Source organism: Rousettus aegyptiacus, unplaced genomic scaffold, assembly GCF_014176215.1.
Source record: "Rousettus aegyptiacus isolate mRouAeg1 unplaced genomic scaffold, mRouAeg1.p scaffold_m13_p_3, whole genome shotgun sequence".
In the NCBI taxonomy this organism is placed as follows: domain Eukaryota; kingdom Metazoa; phylum Chordata; class Mammalia; order Chiroptera; family Pteropodidae; genus Rousettus; species Rousettus aegyptiacus.
In genome coordinates this window covers 9,821,534-9,847,396 of record NW_023416306.1, presented here as the reverse complement: position 1 = coordinate 9,847,396, position 25,863 = coordinate 9,821,534, and the positions used below count along the sequence as shown (strand labels likewise).

General features: G+C 35.4%; 1 protein-coding gene across 8 annotated transcripts in view; it reads left to right on the top strand.

Moving 5' to 3' along the window:
• Positions 1-25,863, top strand: part of RABGAP1 (RAB GTPase activating protein 1) — a 133,966-nt gene that overhangs the window by 32,580 nt on the left and 75,523 nt on the right. For 5 of the 8 annotated variants that reach the window (XM_016137437.2, XM_016137438.2, XM_036217813.1 and 2 more), the window contains 8 exons: positions 4,771-5,005; positions 5,881-6,085; positions 8,659-8,833; positions 9,399-9,556; positions 15,595-15,705; positions 16,072-16,138; positions 16,719-16,821; positions 17,789-17,958. In XM_016137437.2, coding sequence (XP_015992923.2) covers positions 4,771-5,005; positions 5,881-6,085; positions 8,659-8,833; positions 9,399-9,556; positions 15,595-15,705; positions 16,072-16,138; positions 16,719-16,821; positions 17,789-17,958 — 1,224 coding nt within the window. Of the gene's footprint in view, positions 1-4,770; positions 5,039-5,880; positions 6,086-8,658; positions 8,834-9,398; positions 9,557-15,594; positions 15,706-16,057; positions 16,139-16,718; positions 16,822-17,788; positions 17,959-25,863 lie in introns of those variants that run through there. The other 3 variants (XM_016137440.2, XM_016137441.2, XM_016137442.2) reach the window with 3 other exon arrangements.

Below are 25,863 nucleotides of genomic sequence, written 5' to 3'. Positions count from 1 at the left end.
TTAAACTTGGCCTTCAAACAAAGAAGAGGAAGGCTTTTCAGGAAAGAGAAGAGTCTCTGTAGAGTCTAGAGGCTTGAGGTTTATGACGTGTCCTGGGAAGGTTGAATAGTTCGATGTGACTGATAAGAGATGGAACGGCAGATGGGGGAGAGTTGTGTGAAACTCATAGAATATATGGATTTGGGCGTTGTCTTATGGGCATTGAGGAAACATGGAAGAGTTTAAAAAAATAAGGCAATGCTTGGTCAGAACTAGAATTTGCAATTATAACTCGACTGGCAGTATGAAAGGTAGGGCACAGTGGAGAGGAAGGAGGCATAGAAACTACTGCTTTGCCGTAGACGTGTAAAATGAAGGCCTGGCCTATGATTTAGCTCTGCAGAGAAGAAAAGGAGGACATACTCAATTGGACAAGGGTCAGTAGGATTTGTGAGTAGTTTGTCATGACAGGAGCGTGAAGGAGAATCATGATCCTTCGTTTGGCTCCTGAAGGGATAGTAGCGCAATTCATTGATTTTTTTTTTTTTTTTTTAAATAAAGGATACAGGAGGATGATCTGTGAGTTTTGACACAATAACTTTGCAGTACCTAGCTGAAAGTATCTGTCCAGAAGGCAGTTGAGGAAGGGGCTATAGATACAGATTAGTGATTATTTATCATTGAGAGTAGGTGATTTGGCATAGGAGAGTCCGTAAAATGAAATTATTGCCAAAAACAGAATCCTGGATGAACACCTTTTGAGGGGAAGATAGCGAAAAGGAAGAGTTTTGTTCCTGAATTGCATCTTTTGTAAAAAAACACCACATTTTAAAAAAGACTTTGTAGAGCCGTTTTAGATTCACGGAGATTCCCCATGTAATCCCCGCCCCCACACTCGCACAGCCTCCTCCACCATCTATTTACTCTTTCTATTTCGAGTCAGTTTTATTGAGGTGAAATTTATACACAGTAAAGTGTCACCCTTTTCGGTGTATAGTTCTTTGAGCTTTAGTGACTGTAAACTCATGTAACCACCACCACCACAGTCAGGAGTGTTTTCATGACTCCAAAAAATCACTCTGTGCCTTTTCTTAGTCAACCCTTTTCCCCCCTTCCCAGCCCTTCGCAACTAATCATCTGATTCCCCACCCCCCCCGCCCTGTAGTTTTGTCTTTTCCAGAATGCCATATAAATGGAATCATACAGTTTATAGCCTTTCTGGCTCCTTATAATAATGCTTTTTGAGATTCATCTTTGTTATTGCATGTATTAGTAATTCATTCCTTTTTATTGCCGAGTTGTATTCCATTGTATAAATATATGACTGTTTGTTTATCCATTCACCAGTCAATGAATATTTATATTCAGTTTTTGGTGATTATGAATAATGCTGCTGTAAACATTTGCAAACTTGTCTGTGTGTAGACATATGTTTTTATTTTAAGGGGGGGAGGTAAATACCTTAGAGTGAGTCATATGGTAAATGTAAATTTAACTTCATAAAATTTACAAAAAAAACTGTTCAAGTGACTATAACGTTTTGCATTCCCACCAGCAATGTGTGATGGTTTTTCAGTTCCTGCAGTCCTTGCCAGCCCTTGGTATTACCAGCGTTGTTTGTGTTTAATTTTAGCCATTCTTACAGATGTGTAGAGGCGTCCTATTGTGGTTTCAGTTTCCCTCATGGCTAATGAGACAGAGTTTGTTGAGTTTGTTCGTGTAGTTAGTTGCCATAGGCATAACCTCTTTGGTGAAATGCCCCTCCCCCCTTTTAAAATTGAGTTGCTTGTTTTCTTCTTATTGAGTTATGAGAGTTCGCTCTATGTTCTGGATATAAATCCTTCATCAGATATATGATTTGCAAATATTTTCTCCAAATCTATGGCTTGTCTTAATTCTCTTAACAATGTCTTTTAAGCAGAAGTTTGTAATTTTGATAAAGTCTGTTTCGTCACATTTTTTCTTTTGTGCATACCTTTTTGTGTCCTGAGAAACCTTTGTGTCCCAAGACCACAAAGACTTTTCTCCTGTTTTCTTATGTAAGTTTTATAGTTTTCGGATTTACATTTAGGTCTGTGATCATTTTGTGTTAATTTTTGTATGTTATGTGAAGTATTGGTTGAAATTCATGGTTTTGCATGTGTACAGATGTCAAGTTAATCGTTTCAGCACCATTCGTTTTATTATCTTTCTCCGCTGAATCACCTTCCCAACTGTGTTGAAACCAGTGAGCCTTAATATGTGGGGGTCTATTTCTGGATTGTTCTGTTACTCTGATCTGTATGTCTGTCCTTTCTCTAATAAGACAGTGCCTTGATTGCTTTACCTGCAGTTAACATTTATTTTTGAGATGATAGCGGCATCTGTTAGGAATGCGGTTGGCAGTAAGGAACACAAAACCCCGCTAATGGTGGATATGTTTTTGTGTTACAACGACAAGTCTAGCTAAGCAGTTGCTGGTTTGTTTAAGCTATTCACCTGTATCCCAGCCAACAAACTGCAGCCCACGGAGTTTCTTGAAAATGCATGTGCCCAGGCTCTACCTCTGAGACTGATTTAGTTGTCAGGATGGGAGGTGAGCAGACAGAGGGAGGAATAGGTGTTTGAGTTTTATCGTGGTCCCTGCTAATACTGGTAACGGTGTTGTGTGGTCATGGTTCAGAATCAGTAATCCAAGATTGGTTCTTAGAACCTGGTCCTCAGACCAGCAGCATCACCATCTCCTGGTACTTTTTTTAAAAAATGCAGTTATCAGGCCCAGCCTGCACTTTGATTTGGAATTTGGTTAGAGCCCAACAGCTTGTTTCATTCAGCAAGTTCTCCAGGTGATTCTGATGCCAGTGTTCGAAACCTTGAAAAGCATTGCTGAACATTTCCCGCATAGGCCTAGGCAGGTTGTCTTTTTAAAAACAAAAACCAAAAAACTTGATTTAAGTATATATGTTATAATGTTACAGACAGTAATTTTGAAATTGCATTGAAGGTTCACGAATGATCTAACGTGATAGTTGTTGAGTACTGTATTGAACCAAAATATCCAAGGTATATGTTAGGTTGCTATTTTTAAGTAGCTTTAAAAATAAACATTTTTGTATGCATACTTGTCTTTTTCCTAACCTTTAAGGAAGAGTTAAGGACACAGAAGGCAGTTCTTGTATTTATAGACTTTATACACAAGGGAAGAATACAAGATAAACATGTATAAACACAAAAGACAAACACAGAAGCGTGCCCCCCTCCCCCAGGGTTAGGTATATTTTAGTGATTGGTGAATATATTACAGTGTAGGCAGCCAATCCAACAGAAAACTTGCGTTTACTTATGGTATGCCCTGTATATAGCGGAGAACTAAACAGTACTTCATGGCATGTAAAATACGTTCTCTCCAATTTAGTTCGCTCTTTTAACGATAGCCTTCCCAGCTACAATTACTGATTGCTTAAACGTGGAGTCCAATAATCTTTTCTCCATCTCTTTTCAGGAGGCTGTAACTGTCTTGCATTATTCCTCTTTGCCCTTGGAAAACAGTGTAGGTTCAGTTAGGCTGTCTCATTCGTTCCAGGTGATACAGCATTTCATCTCTAGTTCTAAAAGGATAAGGTTAATCGGAACGAAGCTCTAGTTTATTAGATGCTTTTAAAATTTTTTGAAACAACTTCTGAAAAAAGGAATTTGATTGCACTTGTGGGTGTGTAGGATCAGTCATAGAGAATCACTTGACTTGCTTGTAGTTCCATTAGCAGTAACTGTAAACATAAAATGAAGTTCACAGAAACGTATCATTGAAGCTAAGAGGCTGAACATGTGTCTGGCCCTTATTTCCGAGGCTAGAGTGGCTGACGTGTTAGAATTTCCTTGGGAAAATGTCAGCAAAAAAGACTTACAACTTTCTCACTCAAAGGGACTTGAAGTTTGTAGAGTTATAAAAGATGTTTGAATGGTGTTTCTTGGTAGCCCAGAGGTACCCGTTATTGGAATTTTGCTTCCTGGCTTCTGTGTTGACTCTACTGAGAAGACCTCATTGTTTTCAACCATCTCATAGCCCCACCCATTTTAACTTTTTGTCAGGTTTTAGTTTTTAGAAAGCCTCCACTTGTGGTTTTCCTTAGCGTTAGGCACTCTCCACTTGATTTTGCACTGTTTGCTTCCTTGTTGAGCAACTAATAATAAATCATCATGACTCCAGAAAAATACTTGACATTATTGAAATGGAGTGCCTCTGTTCCTCAGGAAGATTTCATATATGCATCTCTCCAACTTGATTCAGATGTCTCAGAACTTGAAGAACCTGTTCATATTAGAGAAGTCTTCTTCAGAAATATAAGAGACTTACTCATAGCAGGAGTGGTAAAGTGCGCGTGATAAATTATTACCTAATAAGTATATTTCTATTGATAACTTCTGAAAGCAAACACATTTTCCCTTTTTCTTAAAGATAAGTTGCAAAAGATACTACTCTAAACATTATTTCTCACCAGACAGTAAAATTACAAATATTTTAATTGTCGTTAGTTTAAGACACTACAGAAAACTTAATAACATTGACAGACTCTCACATACGTTTCTGGATATTATTCTCAATACACAATACACTTTTTCATGAAACGCTATGAGTTAAGAGAGCAGCCGTAGTTCTTATTGCCGATCTCGATTTATTCTGTTTTTTAAAAAACAAAAGGTTTCTTTGTATCACAAGAAATGCTGATGATTTTCTCTAGACTGTGGACCCATTTTAATCAGTTCTGGCCTCTCATTCTCACTTTGCTGATTGCATGTATTCGTGACCCTTAGATTATAGGGAATGGAAGTGAGCAGCAGCTGCAAAAAGAGCTGGCAGATGTGCTGATGGATCCTCCTATGGACGACCAGCCAGGGGACAAGGAGCTTGTGGAAAGGTCGCAACTGGATGGAGAAGGAGATGGGCCTCTTTCTAATCAGCTCTCAGCTTCATCCACCATTAACCCCGTGCCATTAGTAGGGCTCCAAAAACCAGAGATGAGCCTGCCGGTGAAACCTGGACAAGGAGGTTAGGATTGCTGCATTGCTTGCGTAACCGAAGGTTATTGTTTTTAATATTTGAGTGTCTACCCTGTACTAGGTTTGATTCAGAGCAAGCAAAAACCGGTGCCTGTGTTCTCTAGAATCTCCAGATTCTAGACTTAGGGGGATGTAAGAGGGGTCGACATGTGTACCATTCTGATGTCCCTTTAAGGTATGTCATTTATACCAAAGAAAGAGAAACAGTCGTTAAATGACATTGAAGGAATCGTATTTCAGAATGTTTAGAGATTTTTCCAAGAAAGAAGGAATTCGAGTACACTGTTGGATAAATGGAGGAACAATGCTTGGTGAAGAGATGTTCGTTCCATGCCTGTATTATAGCTCCGTGGGGGATAGTTGCCATGTGGAAAAAGAGAGCCGAAAGGCATATCAGGAAAGGAGGAGAAGGGCAATTATAAAGGCTCATTGGGAAAAGTAGGGTGTTAAAACTGTAGATGTTTATTGGAAAAGGGAAAGCAAGGGGATTGAGAGAATATAATAAAGTGTCTGAGGTGATGAATGAAAGAAATAATTATAACAGCACAGATCAGAAAGGAGATAGGATTGATTTTTCAGAGCGATGAAATACTGAAGGTATTTTATAAATTCGAAACAAACAAAGAGGAAGGGTACATCAAATCTGAATCTCAGGTCACCTTTTAGACTTGGGATTGGTGCTTTGTGAGATTTCTGGCTTTAATGGGCATTTCTTCTGTGGCAATGGCATATTATCTCATGTCATTAAGTATCTGAAGTACTGAATTTTAGAACCCAAATCTAACTTGTAGATTTTTACTTGGTTTTCATGTCAACAAAATGGCAAATAAAATTAAATAACCATCTCCGTATCATTTCTTTCAGATTCTGAAGGGTCAAGTCCTTTCACACCAGTGGCAGATGAGGACAGTGTAGTTTTCAGCAAACTCACTTATTTAGGCTGTGCCTCAGTCAATGCTCCCCGGAGTGAAGTGGAAGCCTTAAGGATGATGTCCATCTTAAGAAGCCAGTGTCAGATTTCACTAGATGTCACCCTGTCAGTACCGAATGTCTCCGAAGGAACCGTGAGGTAAGACCAGCCTCTTAAAATATTGGTAATATTTGATCAGATTTCTGACCTATCGTTTTAGAAAGAAACAGTAGTGAACAAAACACATAATTAATTACCTTATTCCTATAATGTTTAATCTTTTGACACTCATCACATCTTCCAAGGACTGTGACCCTTATGTAAAACAGTCACTCAATTGAACAGTTTTTAAACTCTTCCCTACCTTAATTGTGTTCAGCACATTAGGAATTTAAACGTTTTGGGGATAATTGAAATATGTTGATGTGAGAGTCTCCCTGATAAGTTATATTTTACATGTTCCCTTAAGACAAATACTAGCTTGACACATTAGTTCTAAATGGAGTTTCATGCTGATTTTAGAACTCATAAAAACCATTTGATAAATATTAACTCTTCCTGTGCAGTCTCTTAATTTTTAGGATGAGGAAACTGAGGCCTAGAAAAGTCTCTAGAAATGGCTATTGTTTCTAATAACTAGAACAATGTCAACAATTAAAGATAGCCAATAAAATGTTTTTGTTAACTAGCTAAATGCAGAATTCTAAATAATCAAGTGAACAGAGTTAAAATATCTTTTTTTCCTATTACAAAAAGTACATGTTTATTTCAGAAAAATCAGAGAACATAAACAAAAATTTAGAAAGACACTTTAATTGTGCTCTCTGATAAATACAGTTAATATTTTGGTTTAATAAAGCACTGGGCATTTGTATGTGTTTGTGTATGTGTGTATATACCTACATATATGTGCATGTATAATTATACAACTCTTAGAATCAGCATTTTTGTTAACAATGGAATTATACACACCATCTTGTAACATGCTTTCTTCATTTAGTTTTTTATTGTGAATTTCTTTCCATATCAATAAACATGATTAAAAGTTTTAATTTATGATGGCACATGACGCATTATTGAGAAATAACCAGTCTCTTGTTAGACATTTTCATTGTTTTGTTTTTTAATGAGAAAAGTACTACTAATAATAGCTAATATTAACCTTTTATGATATGGACACATAAGTGCTTTATCTGTATTTTTCTTATAAATACATATTTTTGAGCAAAATTTTTGTATTTTTAAAATTTCCTTGGTCATAGACTTATAAATTCCTTGAAGTAGACTTATTGGGTCAAAGATTTGCCCACTTTTATTGCTTGTGATACATTGCCAAACAGCCATCTAGAAATACAGATCCGGTTTATACTTTTATCAGTGGCATATGAGAATGTATGTTTCTCTACCATTAGAGGCATTTTGGATTTTAATGGTGGTAGAGTTGTAGCTGTACGTGGATAGACGTAAGTTAATTATTTCATATTCCAATTGTCTGCAAATGTAATTCTTCTCTTTGAGTATTTAAAGAAATTTTTTATAAATCCTAATTTTCACTATTTATTAATGTGACATTTTTAAAAATAATTTTATTTTTCAGTTATAGTTTGCATACAATATTGTTTGCAACATAGTTTACAACGTAGTGATTAGACATCTGTATAATTCACAAAGCGATTCCCCAGTAAATCTAGTGCCCCTCTGACACCATACATAGTTATTACAATACTGTTGGTTACATTCCTTATGCTACACTTTACATCTCCATGACTATTTTGTAAGTACCAGTTTGTACTTATTAATCCCTTCCCTCTTTTTCATCAGTCCCCCTAAGCCCCCTCCCATTAATGTGAAATTTTTAATATAATTTGTTTAGCACTCATTTTTTTATGCTTCTTAGCAGTCATTCCCTCAACTGAAGTTATACTTTGTTGTAATATATTTGAATTCTGTAAAGACATGAGAAAACCAGTTTCTCTTGCCCCATGTTTTCAGAGTTTTTATCAAAGTGCCTTTGACCCTGGGTTAGATTCTCTTCTGGGCTTTCACCATCAATGCCCCTGTCCATTTTGTGTCGAAATTGCACGGTTTCTTTTCAGTCTTTTTATGGTTGTCTCCTCAGTGCCCAGAATAGATCCTGGAATGTCGTAGGTATCGCATAAATATTTGTTGAATAAATAAATTCTTGAACGAGTGATATTCATTTGATTTTCAAAGAATGACATTCTTTTGATTTTATTAATGATTTTTTTAAGTGTTAATATTCTGTACAGTCTCTTTCCCATCATTTTCCACAAATCAAAAGAACATGTTTTACCCTGACAAACTCGTTGGTTTTTTTTTTTTTTTTTTAAATGTAATAAAGCAGATCAGGTCATTTTTAGGCGATAATGAACTAATGACTTATTTGGTAGTATAATTAACCTAGCGATCTAGTCTTTATTTAGTTACAGACTATATATGAACCATATGTACGTACCAATATTTCTTATGCCTTCCTGATTGCCTCCCTAAAACATGGAATTATGTAGTTTTCAATTCCATGGTATTATATAATCAGTAACTTTAGGAATCAACGTATGGCTTAATTACCAGCACTTAAGATTACTGTAATTAGCATACCAGAAAAGGTTTATATGAACTTCTTGCTAGAAGGATGTGTCTCGAATCATAATACAGATATAGTGAAAATAGTCTATAATCCCTTTAATCTCTTGATATCTTTTTTTGGACAGACTCTTAGATCCTCAGACAAATACTGAAATAGCAAACTACCCTATCTACAAAATCCTCTTCTGTGTCAGAGGGCATGACGGAACTCCTGAGAGCGACTGTTTTGCTTTCACTGAAAGTCATTACAATGCAGAGCTCTTCAGGATACATGTCTTCCGGTGCGAAATCCGAGAAGCTGTAAGTCCTTGCGAGAATACTGTCTGCAAATGGAAGTTAACCTGTACCCTCACTGTGTCGAAATGATGACAGTATTTATTATGGTCACTTAGAAGCTAAATGAAACTCTCTGCTGGTATTTTACTTATTCCATCCTGATGGACTGTAATACGAATAAACTAAAAGTTGGGCTAACCCAGACCTCATTGCTAAGAGTGTCAGTTGATTGGCCGCTGCTTAATGAGGTTAGATAGCGATCTCGGTCTCAGCAATGACACATTTGCAAACCGTTCTTTAGAGCTAAACTTTTGGAATTATTTGTATTGTAATACATATATTCAGATAGTTTCTAACAATTTTTGGAAATCATTTTTCAGTTAGATTAATAGTATACACCATCGTTTCTTTTTTAAAACCCCTTTAGTGTTGTTTGCTTTATCGGCCTAACGAATTACATAATTTACCAAAAGAAATCAATGCGAGATAAAAGGATTACTGTCCCCAACAAAGTGGGTAACCTGCAGGTGTAATGGAAGTGTTTTATTTCCTGCAATGACAGCCCATCTCCTGACATGTCTGGTCGTAGGTAAGCCGGATACTGTACAGCTTTGCCACTGCTTTCCGCCGCTCCGCCAAGCAGACCCCACTTTCAGCCACGGCTGCGCCCCAGACTCCGGACAGTGACATCTTTACCTTCTCTGTGTCTTTAGAAATAAAAGAAGATGATGGTAAAGGTTATTTTAGGTAAAGCATCTTATATCATTCTTTTTTTTTTTTTTTTTTTTGAGATTATATTAACATGCTATATTTGTGGTTCAAGGGAAACTCTAGGTCAGGTTATATAACTTTCATACTATAAAATGATTGCTTTTATAGTCTGAAGTTTTGTTTTTGTTTTTGTTTTTGTTTTTTTAATGTAAGTAATAAAGAAAAACAAAGAGGCAAATGTGCAGAGGCCACATTTGAAGAATTAAAACAGTTCATACAGGAAAATGTCATGTTATTATGTTCTTTTAGGCAGACTCAAATATGACAGAAACTAAATCAATTGGATTTGTTTTGCCAAGGGCTTTGTTTTGTGTTGGGTTGGTTGGTTGATTTGTTTTAATAATCTAAATATTAAGGCTACCGAAGTCAGGTTTACCACTAAAGTTTATCTCAACGCATTAGAAGGGGAGAAATGAGGTCTGTGAATTCTAACCTTGCATATCAGGTGAGAAAAAAATGGTTTGGATTTTTACATAAAGTGATACCTTTCTGAGTTGAGAAAAGAACCCGGGAATAGAAATAAAAACTTAGGTTTAGTTTAATGATTGCTGCTATTAACAGTGTGAACTTTTCCAAGATTCTTTACATTTCCTGATAGTATCCTTACTTGTAAAATGAGGTGGCTAGACTCTAACAGCCTTTCTAACTTTAAAACAAACTATTACGGTAGCAAGGTACTTGGATTTCTTTTTTTCTCCATAGCCCATACCACAAAATGGATGCTCTTTTGGATTATCAATGATAGTTGCATACAGAAGTCTCTTTCCTCTATGATTGCTTTATAAAATGAGTAGAGTGAAATTACATCAAAATCTTGATGACGTCTCATATTTTGCTTTTAAATTGAAAGGCACAACGACTGGTGCATTGGGAACACTAGCTCTTGGTCTCCCTTCGAAAACCCTGGGATTGCCACGCCCTCTGGTGGCGAGTGTAGTGCGCACTGAGCTGGGAGGCGTGATGCTCTGTGCTTTCCCTTTGTAGTTCTACCTCAGAGCGATACCGTGGTGTGACGCGTCCTGCGGTGTACGTTCCTGCCCTGCAGGCTTGTACGAAAAAAGTTTTTTTCCATTTTAAAGGAAATAAGCAGTTTTTTAACTATATTTTTTTTTTCCTTTATTGAAGATGCTAGTGAAATCCTGTCTGTAAATTTTGGTACGGCAGGAAAAATTTCTAAGATAGCTCGGAAGAGAAGCACTAGGGTACCTTCCTTCCAAATGCAGGAATATTCGAGGTGGAATGATAACGATTCCGGGCATCCCTCTTCTGTCCACCCTCATACTGGGGAGATGCTACTCGTAAAATTCCTCGGGGGTCAGATTTGCTTCTCATGTTCATTAGGGCTTTACTCTCTCTTCTTTGCATGGCTTTACCGAATTCGTAGTTTATAGTAGAAAATAGTGTTGTGTATGTAACCTAAAATAGTGACAAATTCATTGAAAAATATTCTTTTCTTTGTCAGATTTGAACTTGTCAGACACAATTGCTTTTATCTAGTGATTCTGCCATATTGTTTTACAAAGTGCTGGGGCAAGAATTACTACTCTCTTTATTCCTGAAAAAGTATAATTTTCACATTGTTAAAATTAGAAACCTGCCCTTCAGTAGCCCTTAGGAAGATGGAGCATTTTTATTTATACCATTCAAAGCACTTCTTTTTTGTATTATTTAATCTACCAAGTAACCCCGTTAGGTAGGCTGGGTATTTGATACTATGTTTGTTCAATATGTAAAGAAACCCAGGGGCATTAAGCCTGGACCTCAGTTTCTTAATTTATACAGTATGAATTAAATGTAAAATTACTTGTTTGAATCCATTCGGTGATGGAATGACAAGTCCAGAAATATAATCTAGATCCTCTGACATCAGTGCAGCGAACTTCTGCTACTTTCCTATACTCCGCTTCCTGTTAATGTGGCTTTTCCTGGCCCTTCAGATTCAGGACGCCAAAGACAAATGTGTTTCCATTGTCGTTTTAAATAGGGCTGAGAGATGAGATTATAGTTGACCCTTGAACAAAACGGCTTTTAACTGTTAGGGTCCATTTACACGCAGATTTTTTTTCAATAAACATACAGATTCCTCACCCTCAAATCCCTGGGTTTCACATCTGTGGATTCAACCAACTATAGATCGAAAACAATATTTTCGATCTACAGTTGGGAATCCATGTATGCAGAGGGCCAATTTGTTGTTGTTTTTTTAATTTTTTTTTTTTATATATAGACGAGGCAACCCTTAGTTGACCTCACAGATTGCAAAGACCTTGTCAGTTTACAATCCCTTATTTTGTACACCTACAGCACCTGGTCTTCCTAGGCAGTCTACCATCCAAGTACTAACCAGGCCCGACCCTGCTTAGCTTCCGAGATCAGACAGCATCAGGGTGGTATGGTCATAGACTGGGCCAACTTAAGTTATATGAGGATTTTGGATTGGGGTGGTCAGGTATTCTGTACCTCTAACCCCCACATTGGTTAAGAGACAACTGTATGTTTATGCTTCAGTATCCACAGAATATAGAGACTAGTGTATTATCAGTCGAAAATTGAGATGTGTCCATACTGTTATAGGTAAAAAATTCCATCCCCGTCAGCCACAAATATTTAACAGTTTGGCATGCAAAAGTGTTTCTACGTGTTTGTCATTTCTAGGATCCTTTGCTAAGATTCTTTGATTTTTCTAATCTCTGTGTTATAAAATGTTCTTGACTTGGTTACTATGTAAGTGCTGATGAGCTTCAAACGAGTTTTATTTCTTTAGAGCCACTTTCCAGTTTGAGTAGGTACTCAGAGCTCTCATGTAGCCCTTTATAGTATCTGCTAATGATTCTGTTGCCATTATCTTGAAGTTGTACAGTAATAGGTTACAGTTTAGGTTTACTGCATATTGGCTGATTGCCATAGGCAGGTGTTTACCTTTGAGAACAAAGGAGCTAGAAAAAGTAGTGTGAGAGAGACTAGGGGATTATTTTGGTAAATATCATTTTAAGAATATTTTCAACTTTTTCCTAAAGCCGATCATTAGTATTTTATGGATACAGACATATCTTGGAGATACTGCAGGTTCTATTCAAGACCACTGTAATAAAACGAATATTGCAATAAAGCAATCACACAAACTTTTTGGTTTCTCAGTACATATAAAAGTTATGTTGACACTATACTGTAGTCAAAGTGTACAACAGCACTATGTCTAAAAAATGTACATACATGAATTAAAAAACACTTGATTGCTAAAAAATGCTAACTAGCTGAACCTTTAGTAAGTCATAATCTTTTTGTTGGTGGAGGGTCTTGTCTTGATATTGATGGCTGCTGACTGATCAGATCAGGGTAGTGGTTGCTGAAGGTTGAGATGGCTGAGGCAATTCTTAAAATAAGACAGTGAAATTTGCCACATTGATTTACTCTTCTTTCATGAACAATTTCTCCATAGCATGTGATGCTGTTTAATAGCATTTACCCGCAGTAGAACTTCTTTCAAATCGAAGTCCGTCCTCTCAAACCCTGCCACTGCTTGCTTTACCAGCTAAGTTTATGTAGTATTCTAAATCCTTTGTTATCATTTCAACAGTCTTTATAGCATCTTCGTCAACAGTAGGTTCCGCCTCGAGAAACCACTTTCTTTGTTCATCTGTGAGAAGCAGTTCCTCGTCTATTAAAGTTTTATCATGAGATGGCAGCAATTCAGTCGCCTCTTAGGCCCCGCTTGTACTTTGAGTTCTGCTTTTCCCACCGCATGTGCAGTTACTTCCTCCACTGCAGCCTGGAACCCCTCAAAGTCAGCCAGGAAGGCTGGCCTCAGCGTCTCCCAAACTCTTGTTAGCGTTGCTATTTTGACCTCGTTCCTCGAATCACGAATATTCTCAGTGGCTGCTAGAATGGTGAATCCTTTTTGGAAGGATTTCAATTTACTTTGCCCAGATACATCAGAGGAGTCACTATCGTTGGCAGCTAAATCCTTACGAAATGTATTTCTTAAATCATGAGACTTGAAAGTTGAAATTACCCCTTGTTTCATGGGCTTCAGAACAGATGTTGTGTTAAAAGCCATGGAAACATCATTCATCCCATTGTCCATCTCCGTCAGAGCTCTTAGGTGACCAGGTGCACTGTCAGTGAGCAGTGATATTTTGAAAGAAATCTTTTTTTTCTTCTGAGTAGGAAGTCACAACAGTGGTCTTAAAATATCCAGTAAACCATGTTAGAAACTAATGTACTGTCATCCAGGCTTTGTTGTTCTGTCTATAGAGTGCAGACAGAGTAGCGTTAGCATAATTCTTAAGGGTCCTAAGATTTTCGGAATGGAAATGAGCGTTGGCTTAACTTGAAGTGACCAGCCAGCTGCATTAGCCCCTACGAGGAGTCAGTGCATCCTTCGAAGCTTTGAAGGCAGGCATTGACTTCTCTCTAGCTGTCAAAGTCCTAAATGGCATCTTCTTCCAACGTAAGTCTGTTTCATCTACACTGAAAAATCTGTCGTTTAGTGGAGTGTTGTTTACCTCCATGAATTATCTTAGCCAGATCTTCTGGTAACTTCCCGTAGCTTCTACATCAGCACTTGCTGCTTCACCTTGCACTTTCATGTTGGGGAGACACCTCATGAACCAACCTCTGCTAGCCTCTGACTTTGCTTTTGTGGCTTTTTTTTTTTTTTTTTTTTTTAACCTCTGTCAGCCTTCGTAGAATTGAAGAGAATTAGAGCCTTGCTCTGGATTAGGCGTTGTTTTAAGAGAATGCTGCAGCTGGTTTGATCTTTTATCTAGACTACTAAACGTTCTTCGTATCAGCAACAAGGCTGTTTCACTTCTTATCATTCATGTGTTCACTGGTGGAGCACTTTTAATTTCCTTCAGGAACTTTGCATTCACAACCTGGCTAACTGTTGGTTGGTTGCAGGGGGCCTAGTTTTCAGCCTTCCTTGGTTTTTTCACATGCCTTCCTCACTGAGCATAATCATTTCTAGCTCTTGATTTAAACTGAGAGATGTGTGATTCTTCCTGTCACTGGAGCACTTAGATGCCATTGTAGAGTTAATTGGCCTAATTGCAACATTGTCGGGTCCTAGGAAAATAGGCCTGAGGAGAGGGAGGGAGACAGGGAATGGCTGGCCGAGCAGTCAGGACACACACAGTCATCGTTTAAGTTCACCACCTTTTTGGATGCAGTTCTTGGTGTCCCAAAACAATTCTAATAGCGACATCAGTGGTCGTTCATCACAGATCACCATAACAAATACAATAATAATGAAAAAATTTGGAATATCGCAAGAATTACTAAAATGTGGCACAGAGACACAAAGTAAACAAATGCCGTTAGAAAAATGGTGCTAAGAGACTTGCTTGTCGCAGGATCGCCACAGACCTTCAGTTTGTAACAAACACCACATCTGTGAAGCACAATGAAGCAAAGAACAATAAAATGAGATGTGGCTGTGTAACACAGGTTTGCGTGAGGTTCTCCCTGCTTAAGGAAGTGTTAGGCAACAGCGTACCGTTGGCCATATCGTCTTCATCTCTATGATTTTTTTGAAGGCACCTTGTTTAGAAATTCAAAGGATCTGTGATTAAGTATCTTATCCTATATATTTAAACCAACAAGGCAATAATAATATGTCAAAACTAGGGACTAAATAGAGAGGAAAGAAAATAACACTTTTTTTTTTTTTTGAGCAGCTATATGCTAGATGCCATGCTAGATGCTTTACAAATACCTAATTTAACTTTTACAGCACCAAAAAGGAGAAAATTAAAGCCATATTTTAGGGGACACAGGAGTGGTTTTTCTGCCCTTTAAGTAGTTTAGCGAGGTATATATAGTAATGATGATACTTTCACATCAAGAGGCAGATGATAGTTTTTAAATTTCAGTTATGATTCAAAAAAGGCACAGAAAAAAGATCAAACCTGTGATTATTTTCTGTGCCTGGTTTTTACACCATAACAAAAATCGTTCTAGTATATGTCACAAGAAAATACTTTGCAAAATTAATGAAACGTGTTGTTCTACAGTGCAGTGCCTAAAGATAAGGACAGACAGTGCTTTAAACTACGTCAAGGAATTGATAAGAAAATTGTCATCAATGTGCAACAAACAACTAATAAAGAACTTGCCATTGAAAGGTAAACATTATTTATGTTTAGCTTAAATATAAATTTTAGTTTTTATCTAGTGTAGAAATATTCTATATTCAAAAATAAATTTGTAAAATTTGTTCCCTCGGGAATTCTTTTCATGATTGAAGTGGCTATTTCATTCACTTTGAATTAACTCTCGTAAATTTTCTGTAAATATGCTGTCTATGTAATAATAGAAGGCAAACATAGAATTTGTTTATCTCAAAGAAGTGAGGATATTTTGGCGATGCTAATTATTAATAATTTTAATATGTCCTTTTTTTCATCAATAAGAATTTTTTTAAGTAACCTAATTTAAACATCTTTTTTGTGTTGTTTTTTTCCAAATTTATGTCAGTTCTTTTTTTGCAGGTGTTTTGGTCTTCTCCTTAGCCCAGGAAAAGATGTGCGAAATAGTGATATGCATTTGTTAGATTTGGTAAGAATCTTTTTTTAAGTTATACACTCTGTTCTTGGTAAAGGTCATTTCACTTTATCTCACCTAATCTAATGTTAAAGCACATTTATGAAAGTGTTCATATAAGCTATAAAGCAATAAACAGAGTTAAGAGAATCTATTTCTGACTTGGCTATTTAATAGTTTCTTGGCCATGTAAGTTAAAAAAATCTTATTTATCATGTAGGGTTGATGTGGGAATCGAAAGAGAAAAGTAGGTGGTATTAGTATTATTTCTATTATATAAAAATCTTTTATTTTAAAAACTAAAATTGAGTAATTAGTCACTTGACAGAAGAATTCAACACGGATTAGGTAGTAAATTTCTCTAATGTTTGTACAAGCTGATAGGATTTTCAAGCATCTACTTAAAACTCCTTAGGAACAATTACATAAGTAATTGGCACAACTGTAATTTATATACATTCCTACCTTTTTAAAAAATATCTGATTCTCTTTTATATTCTTACATTTTTGCAACTCCTTTTCTTAAAGACAGCAAAATGGAGTTAGATGTTGTTTTCTTACTTTGACATTAATGTTCGTTTACTCTTTTCTTGAGGAATCTATGGGCAAAAGTTCAGATGGAAAGTCTTATGTTATCACTGGGAGCTGGAATCCAAAATCCCCACATTTTCAAGTTGTAAATGAAGAAACTCCTAAAGGTAATGCAGATTGTTGACAATGTGGACAGAAATTTTAGTTCCAAGAAGATAATCAAAGCTTAGGACAACTTATTTGACCAATTTCCAGTATTTACCTAATTCTGGTGAAACCAAAGAATTTGAATAGTTCTTTCGAGTTTATTAATAAATTTGACCTGTAAACAAAGTATCATTTTTCCCCACTTATTTTTCCTCTCCCCATCTCTTTATTTTTTTCTTCCATGCTTCCTTTTCTATTTGTGTACTCATTTATTTACAAACTTCTAAATTTTATTTATTTTTGTGGGCAGTTAATATATTCACTCATGGCTAAAAATGGAAAGGATATATAAAGAAAAGTAAAAATCTACCACAGTCCCCAGGACTCACTCCAGAGGGGACCACTGTGTTCAGTTTCTTATATAGCTTTTCAGATGTCTGTGCATAAACATTCTTTTTCAAGATATTTCATACTCTTCTTGAATGTTGTTTAATGGCTGCATAATATCCTGTTCTGAAATGTGACATTATTTGCTTAACTAATGCCTCTTATTGAGCATTTATTTATTTTTTTCCTTTTCATTTTTTCTTGTTATTCATAGCACTAAAGATAAATGGATATAAAGGATATCCAATCTTGGTTACCATTGTTATAACCAAGATTTTAAAAGTTGGGAATTTTCAGTGTTGGTGAGACTGGCATAGAGAAGCCACATGTCACTTTTATAAAACAATCTGACAGTACATTTCAGAGGCTTTAAAGTATATACTGTTCTAAGTAATTTCATTTCAAAGAACCTACCCAAGGAAAAAATTCTCAATACAGGAAAAAAGTTTTCAAAACCGCAATTTATCTGATTATTTTAGATTCTTATTTAGTTTATGGATTACTTTAAGATATCTTAAAAGTCTGTAATAAAACTAATTTTACATTAATCATGCGAGCAAATACATTTCCATTTTTTATTTGCTTCTCCCCTCTCTCTAGATAAAGTGCTGTTTATGACCACAGCTGTTGATTTGGTCATAACAGAAGTACAAGAGCCTGTTCGATTTCTCCTAGAAACAAAAGTCCGAGTTTGCTCACCTAATGAAAGATTATTCTGGCCCTTCAGCAAACGTAGTACTACTGAAAATTTCTTTTTGAAATTAAAACAGGTACTGTACTTTTCTATAAATATGGAGGGGAGGGGAATAAGAAAGGAGAGACCACGTCTGAGGGATGATTTATCATTAAGCTATCAATTAGATCTTTAAACAGTCATGGGTATTTTAAATGTATAAAGAGGAGAAATGTCCTTTATTTTTACCCATTTATTTACCATTTTTGTTGCTCCTCATTTCTTCCTGAAGAACCAAGCTACCATCTGATCTCACTTCCCTTCTTCTACCTGTAGAAATGTCGTTAGCTTTTCTTTTAGTGCAGATCTATTACAGACGTAACTTTCAGACTTTTTTTTTAATCTGAAAAATTTTTTATTTCGTTTTCATCCCACAGTCTTCCTGTTCCCATTGATTTTGATGAGACGTCAGTATGGATTTTATATTGTTGCTATGTATGCGATGAGTCATTTTTCTCTGGATGCTTTTAAGATTATTTTTTATCTTTGATTTTCAGACATTTAATTACCATGTGTCTAGGTGTGGTTTTCTTCCTGTTTGTAATGCTTGAGACTTGCTTCACTTCTTGAATTTTTAAATTTACGATTTTTGTTTGGTTTTCTTTTAACGATTTTGGAGAAAAGCTGGCCCATTATTTCTTTCAACTCTTTTTCTGCCCCATCTCTTTTCTCTCATGGGATCCCAGTGGCACATATTTTAGGTATTATCTCAGATCTCTGAGGCTCTATCTGTTTTTTTCAAATCTTTCGTTTGTCTTCAGATCAGATAATGTTTGCTGACCTATCTTAAAGTTCACTTGACCTTATTTTGTCATAGCCAATCTGTGGTTAAGCCCATTCAATGTTTTTGTTGTTGTTGTTGTTGTTTTTTTTTATTTCAGATTTCATATTATTTATTTCTGGAATTTCCATTTGGTTCTCCTCTCATAGTTTCTGTTTTCTTACAAGATTTTCCTCTTTGTTCTTTTATTTTCAACAGATTTTATTTTATATCCTTGAGCATAATTATAATATAGCTACTTTAAAAATCCTTGACTGCTAATTCTAATGTCTGGTGAGTCATATTTTCCTCTTTCTTTGTCTGTCTAGTAATTTGGGATTATGTGTTAGATATTTTTAATGATGGATGGTAGAGACTCTGTTAAGGTCTTCTGCGTATCATTTTTTTTTTTTTTTAATTTGTCCGTTAATATGGTCAATGTCAAACGCCACACTCTGTCTTTCGGTGGGCAGCAGATACAATCTCCGTTCCCTTCATTTAGCTTGTCTTGGCCCAAGTTTCCCCAAGTTTTTTTCTTTTCTTTGTATCAAAACTCCTTAAAAGAAATCACGTTTACGATGACCTAAATTGCTAAATCTAGTGGTCATTCTGACTCTTCGTTTTACTTGCCCTGTCAGCAGCATTTGATGTAGGTGATTATCCACTCCCCCTTAAATATACCTCTTCCTCTTACCTTTTAGGACATCTCAAATTTACCACAGACAAAAAAGTTTCATTCTCTTATCCTCTACCCCTAAAATTCTCTGTCTTTACTATCTCAGTTCATAGACATATTCTCCTAACAGTTGCTTGGGCCAAGAATTTTGCTGTTTTATTTTTAACACCCCATACCAAGTCAGGAAATTCTATTTGCTTTCAAAACATATCTAGAATCTGACTCCTTCTTACCACCTAGATGCTGTTTACTTCATCTGAAACACTGTTTTTACGTTGATTATGGTGATAGCCTTTTTACTCATCTCCCTGTTTCTCTTTTTTATATATATCATGTATATTTCAACATAGCAGCCTAAAGTCAGAGGACATCATTTTTTCTGTTCAAAACCTTCTAACTGTATTTTACTTCCTAAAAGCCGAAGTCTTGACAGTGGCTTATAAAACCCTACCCGATATTGCTACCAACTGCACCATATACTAATTTCTTTCTTACTATTCTTCCTTCTTGCTTCCTTTGCTCTAACCATGCTCTCAGGACCTTTGCTATTAACTGTTTCTTCTGCTTAGAATACCCTTCCCTTGGATCCCAGTTGTGTTATTCACCTTCTTAAACTTTCATCTTTTTCAGGTCTTTGCTCAAATTAACAATGCAATTTGCCTGCTTTTCCATTAGTATTGGTTCTGCCAGTTGCCTCCCCCAAAACTGATATATTCTTAATTTTTTTATAAGGCTGCTCCCCTCTAATATAGCACATAATATATGTATTTTTATTTATCCGTTTTCCATATTAAAAACTTCTACTAAAGCAGTATTTCTAATCTGTCTTATTCACTGCTTTATCCCAGTCATCTAGAACATAGTAGTTCTCAATAAATGTTTGTCAATTTGACTTCATTTACATGCCACTTTATGTAGAATTATAGTGTTGCGTGTGCATTTAGTTGAATATTCTTGCCTATTGCAATAATACTTTTGTTCCAGTGTATTCAGCTTGACCCCTTTGGTTATAGTCGGAAAGAGGTAGCAAGTAGAACAAGAATAGAGATTTCTTTTCGGTGTTGTCTTAAGAGACAGAAAGTTAACCTGAGTCCCGGTGCTGTTCTCCCACCTGTTCCCTGGCGGGAGCAGAGGCTCAACATAAGGTTATCATCTAGGACTTGGCTTAGGAGTCAGTGCGTGGATCTTACCATTGATGAGCTTTATGACTTTGAGCTAGTTCCTTCAACTCTCAGTGTACTCAGCCGTGAAATGGCAGTGATAGAATCCTCCTTCTTTGTGGTGTTATCGTGATGTTAAGTGAGAAACTACGCAACACACTTGGAATAGTTCCTGGCACATAATGTGTTCTTCATATATTTTAGCTATCATTATTGAGGAGGACTGTGGGACCCCACTGGGACTGATGAAGAATAAAACACTTAAGTCAGGAAATCAGAATAGCACTGATTATTTAGAGGATTAGCCCCAGGGGAAAAATGCCTCAGAAGGAATACCAATCTACAAGCATCATTTTAAAAGTTTAGGGAGTGAGAATGGTTTTTAATGGTTTCTAGAGTAAAAAATGATAGGAAAATGAATCGTTATATTTTTAATATGCATTCGTATGTAAAAAAGATAATCCCTTTAACCAAAGAGATTATGAAGAGTTTCAACTGTTTATCTTATCTTAGTAAACATAAATAAGAATCCCCTGGTCTTGCTTTTCTCTTGAGATCCTGTGTCACACAGCCCTGGATTCAGATTGCATGAGTTTACAGGAATATCACTTCCGTAGTGTGGTCTAGAATAATGTATCTAATTAATTAGGTTAACAAATAACTTGGCACGGTAAACTAGCCCAGAAGATATGTGTACCTGAGACACATGTTCTCATAGGCTACTCTAGACTCTGTTAAGATTACAAGCTAAACATAGGCTGAGTTGTCAATATTTTCTTTGCAAAAGAAAACCCTAGAAGTTTATATGTGGAAGCTGGGAGGAGGACAGAGAATTCCTGAGAATAATCTTTCATTTTTCTCCTTATTTGGATAAGTCTTATGGAGTGGTGGGGGGTTGTGTGAGGGGTAAAGAGTGGGAAAAGAGTAAGAAAAATTAGAACAACTTTTGCTGTCTTGGAGCAAGTAGAGCCGTGTTAATCTCATCCATTGTAACACAATAAACTAAGTTTATTTCCTCTTCCATAGCATTGAAAAGTAATAGCATCTACCATTGACTGAGACCCTACTGTGACCATCAGTCTGCTAGCCGTTTTCACTTTTTCTGTGTTATATAATTTTCTTCCATATGCAATGAGGCTATATAGGAGGATAGTATGCAATGAGGATAGTATTCTCATTTATAAATGTAAAATAGTAGATTTTATGGGGTGTTGTGTGAAATAGATACATACCTAAGGTTTCTAAGAATCTCATGCAGGGTTCTTGTCATAGAAATGTGCTTCTTTTGTCTTTCTGTAAGAATATTTTTAGTATTTACTTAAATTAAGCGTAATTAAAAATTTTAACCCCTTGTAGATCTCAGTAGACAGAAAAGGGAACAGTGCTGCACACCAGATTTTCAAAATATACAATATGTAGTTTCTGTTAATTGCTGTATGGAAAAACAATTATAGAAATGTTTTTTAAAAACATGTTTAAAAATTGGTTCTTTTTCCTTTCACTAAATTTATCTGGTGACTCAGTAACTCTTTTTAAGCTTGGAAGCCTTCCCAACTGTGGGGATTGTTATATTAAGATGGCATCACAGTGGAAGAAAATGGTCTAAAGACGAGATTTTTAGACAGTGACAATAAGGTGAATAAAAGACCAACCACACATTCTTAAAACTATAGATTTATAGAATTTTTATTGCCAAAGAGACTTCAAAATGTTTTATAAAATTATTGTAAATGAATACGCTGATGCGTGAAAGACTAAATGATGTAGCCAGATCTTACAGACGAGTAATTAGGATAACTGTACCGGAACCCTGTGCCTCTTATTGCCGTTTGCCGTGTGTGCGCGCTTGTACGTGCGTGTGTGCGTGCACAAATAACTCACTGTACCATACTCTCAAGATAAACAACACGAAAGTGCTTTCTGTACCAGAGCCTTTTGACTGCTGAATCAGGAGGCACGTAAGCGGGCGTTGGTTGCTCTGTTCCTGGGAAGTGCGATCCCTTGGTTAAGGCGATTGATCACTGGATTTCTCCTGTTCAGAAGTAGAGTTTTCTAAATGTAGAGTTTTCTCTTTGCTTTTAGCAAGCAATCTTTGGGGTGGTACACACTGCCGCCTTCCACATATCCTGTTTCTCAACAACTTTTTAATTATTGGTTTTAGCATCCATTGATGATTCTTGCCTAAATGAGTTGAGTTCCTTCACATATTTTCAGTAGTAATTTAACATTACAGGATTTTCTTTTTTTTGTTTTTACATTTATGTAATTTTTAATATTGAATATCTCAGTTATAGTATTAGTACTATACTTAATTTATTTGCTTTAATACTCTATTTCATCAAAGAATTTAAAAATATTAGTTTTGCAGGAAACAATATGTGGTCTTTATTTTATTTCCTCCCAGCAGATTAATAACAAAATTTTTATAAACTTATAAAATATCTGTTGAGAAAAAGTATGATTATATGGGTTTATGAAATATAGAATTTATTTAAAATTCCAATGAGAACAAGCTCATATTTTAATACAATTACCGATGAGGGTAATTAAGCATCAATTAATAAACTTGCAGTTTTCTAAAATACATAAAATGCCACATTGCAATTTATGTACAACTAATGGTTGTACATAAATAAATAAAACCTGCACTTTAATATCAATATGTAAAAATAAGTATGTAAACATCTAAATGAAAGGTTTACAAAATATTTAGTGTCTTCTTTTTCTATAGATGTTTAAACAAATTTGGGGGAGGAACATTTATAACTATAACCATGGTACCTAAGTATTTTTGCATGTTTCTCATTTTGAATATATGAAAAACAGGCATATAATATAAAATTATTTGAAGTCATATAGTTTGAAATTCCCATTTGTTGATATTCATTCAAAAAATATCACTATTGCAGTTGAGTGAAGTTCTAGATTTTATGGGACTTCTTTTTGTCCTTTGAACATTTTCCAGTAAGATTATAAAGTTAATATTGCGTTCAAAAGTTTCTTTGACTATTTTATTGTAGTTATGTTACCATTTGACATATTGTTAGGTTCATTTGTTACTTTCAGTTTGGAGAGTTGACACTTTTTTCAACATTTGGTTTAATTTATTTTTTCAATATTTAAAATACTTTTAGGGTACAAAAGTCACGATTACATAACAATGTATACTCATAAATCTTTCATTTATATCTGTCTTCCCCCAACCCCACAGGTAACCGTTATTATTGGTTTCTGGATTATCTTTCTAATGTTTCTTTTCGTGAAATAATAAAATACTTCTATTTATTTTTTAACCCCCTTTTTACACAAAAACTAGCATACTCTGTTGCTGTCCTGCTCCTTACTTTTTTGACTTAATATATCCTGGAGATCATTCCACATCAGTTCATAGAGATCTTCCTCATCCTTGTTTAATGGATGTTGTTTGGATGAATCACAATCTTTTCAGCTAGTCCTCTATTGATGGATACTTGGATTCCCCCCCCCCCAATCATTTGCTCTTCCAAATAATGTTGCAGGGTTGTGCATGAGTTATTTTGACTGAATGGAAGTACATCTTACAGTAAACTCCTGTTGGCACATGAGGTAGTTTTGCATATGTAATATTGTTATATTTGCCAATTTCTCCTCTGTATAGATTGTAACCATAGAGATTAGCGGGGTATGAGAGTATTTCTTTCTCCACAGGCTTTTCAAGAGTGTGTTGTTAAACTTAAGGACCTAATGGTAGCTTTAATTTATCCTCTGATGATTGAAAACAAGCATTTTTTTGTATGCTTAAGAGTGATTTTTCTTTCCTGCGAATTGTCTCCATACTTTTTGCTCTTTGGTTTTTATCTTTTCCCTTTTCCTTTTTAGAAACGCATTGTATAGTCGAGGAATTAACCTTTCGAGATATAAGTTGTAAATATTTCTCCTGGATTGTCACTTGTGTTTTGACTTAAATTATGCTGGTCTTTCGGGCTTTTTTTTTTTTTTGCCATACAGTTTCTTTTTATGTACTCAAATTTATCAGATTTTTTTCTTTAAAGCTTCTGGAATTTGAGTCATAATTAGAAATGCTTTCCCCACTCCCAAGTAATAAAGGAAATAACACATATTCATTTATTACTTACATGGTTTCATTTTACTACCTTTAGATCTCTGATTCATTAGTATTTTTATTCTGGTATATGGTGTAAAGCGTGAATCTGATTCAGTCTTCTTTCAAATGGCCATTCACTTGTCCCAACAGCATTCATTGATTTGAGTTGCCACTATATGTCACATTCATGTGTACTTGTACCTTTTTCTGGTTTATATATATTTTCATGGTTTTTTATGTTATTTATGTACTAATACCACACTGTGTTAATTATGGAAGACTTCATAATATCTTTTAATACCTCATAGGGCAACCTTCCCTCCCCAGTTGTTTGTGTGGGGGGGGGGGCGGGGGGGCATTGCTGGATAGTCTTAATTGTTTATTTTTTATATAAATTCTACATTCAATTCTTGTAGCTCTGAAAAATATTAATGGTATTTTTATTGGGGAGTATTGACATCTTTATGAAGTCAAGTCATCTTATCCAAGAACATGTGATGTCTTTCCATTTATTTAAGTCTCCCTTTTTTGGTCTTTTCTAAGAGAGCTGTTTAGAAAGCTTTTTCTTATAGAAAATTCAAACATACAGAGAAATAAAAATAATAGTATAATGAACCCTCCTGTACTATTACCCAGCTTTTACAATGATCAGCATTTTTAATAGCTGGAGTACTTGACTTATAACTGGGGTCCAGTTCTTTACTATTTGTTTATCTCACTTCAAAGGCAATATTGCTCTGGTTGCTAGAAGAGTTTCTAGGTGAACTGCATTGGTTATCACATTTGTATAGTCTCTGAGACATTTTTTTAAAGGTGAAGAGCTACTGATTTTTCAGTTGTTTCTGATAGCAATTAACTAATATTCCAGAGAGTCATTTATAACTAAACAAAAGTTGAATACTGTTGCTTATCAAAATATAATATGTAAAAGTTTAAAGTCATAATTATAAATTTAGAATGAACATGTTCAAAAGTTTTAATTCACTTAAGTAATGAGGGAACCAGTAAGATGGTAAAACTGGTTCTAAGTGTTTGAGGAAGTTGAGTTTACATAGTTTTTCCTTAAAAAAATGAAAATAATGACTATTAGAAAAAAATTGCCAGGTTAGAAACAAATCTGGGTTAATGTCCTATAGGTAACCTTTGGGTTATCTTTTCTATTGGACAGAAATCATTTGCATATCTACTGGACACAAATCTACAGGTTAATATGTAACTTCACAGAGTCTGGGTCCTTAATTAATAGTAAGTAGCTAAGTCAA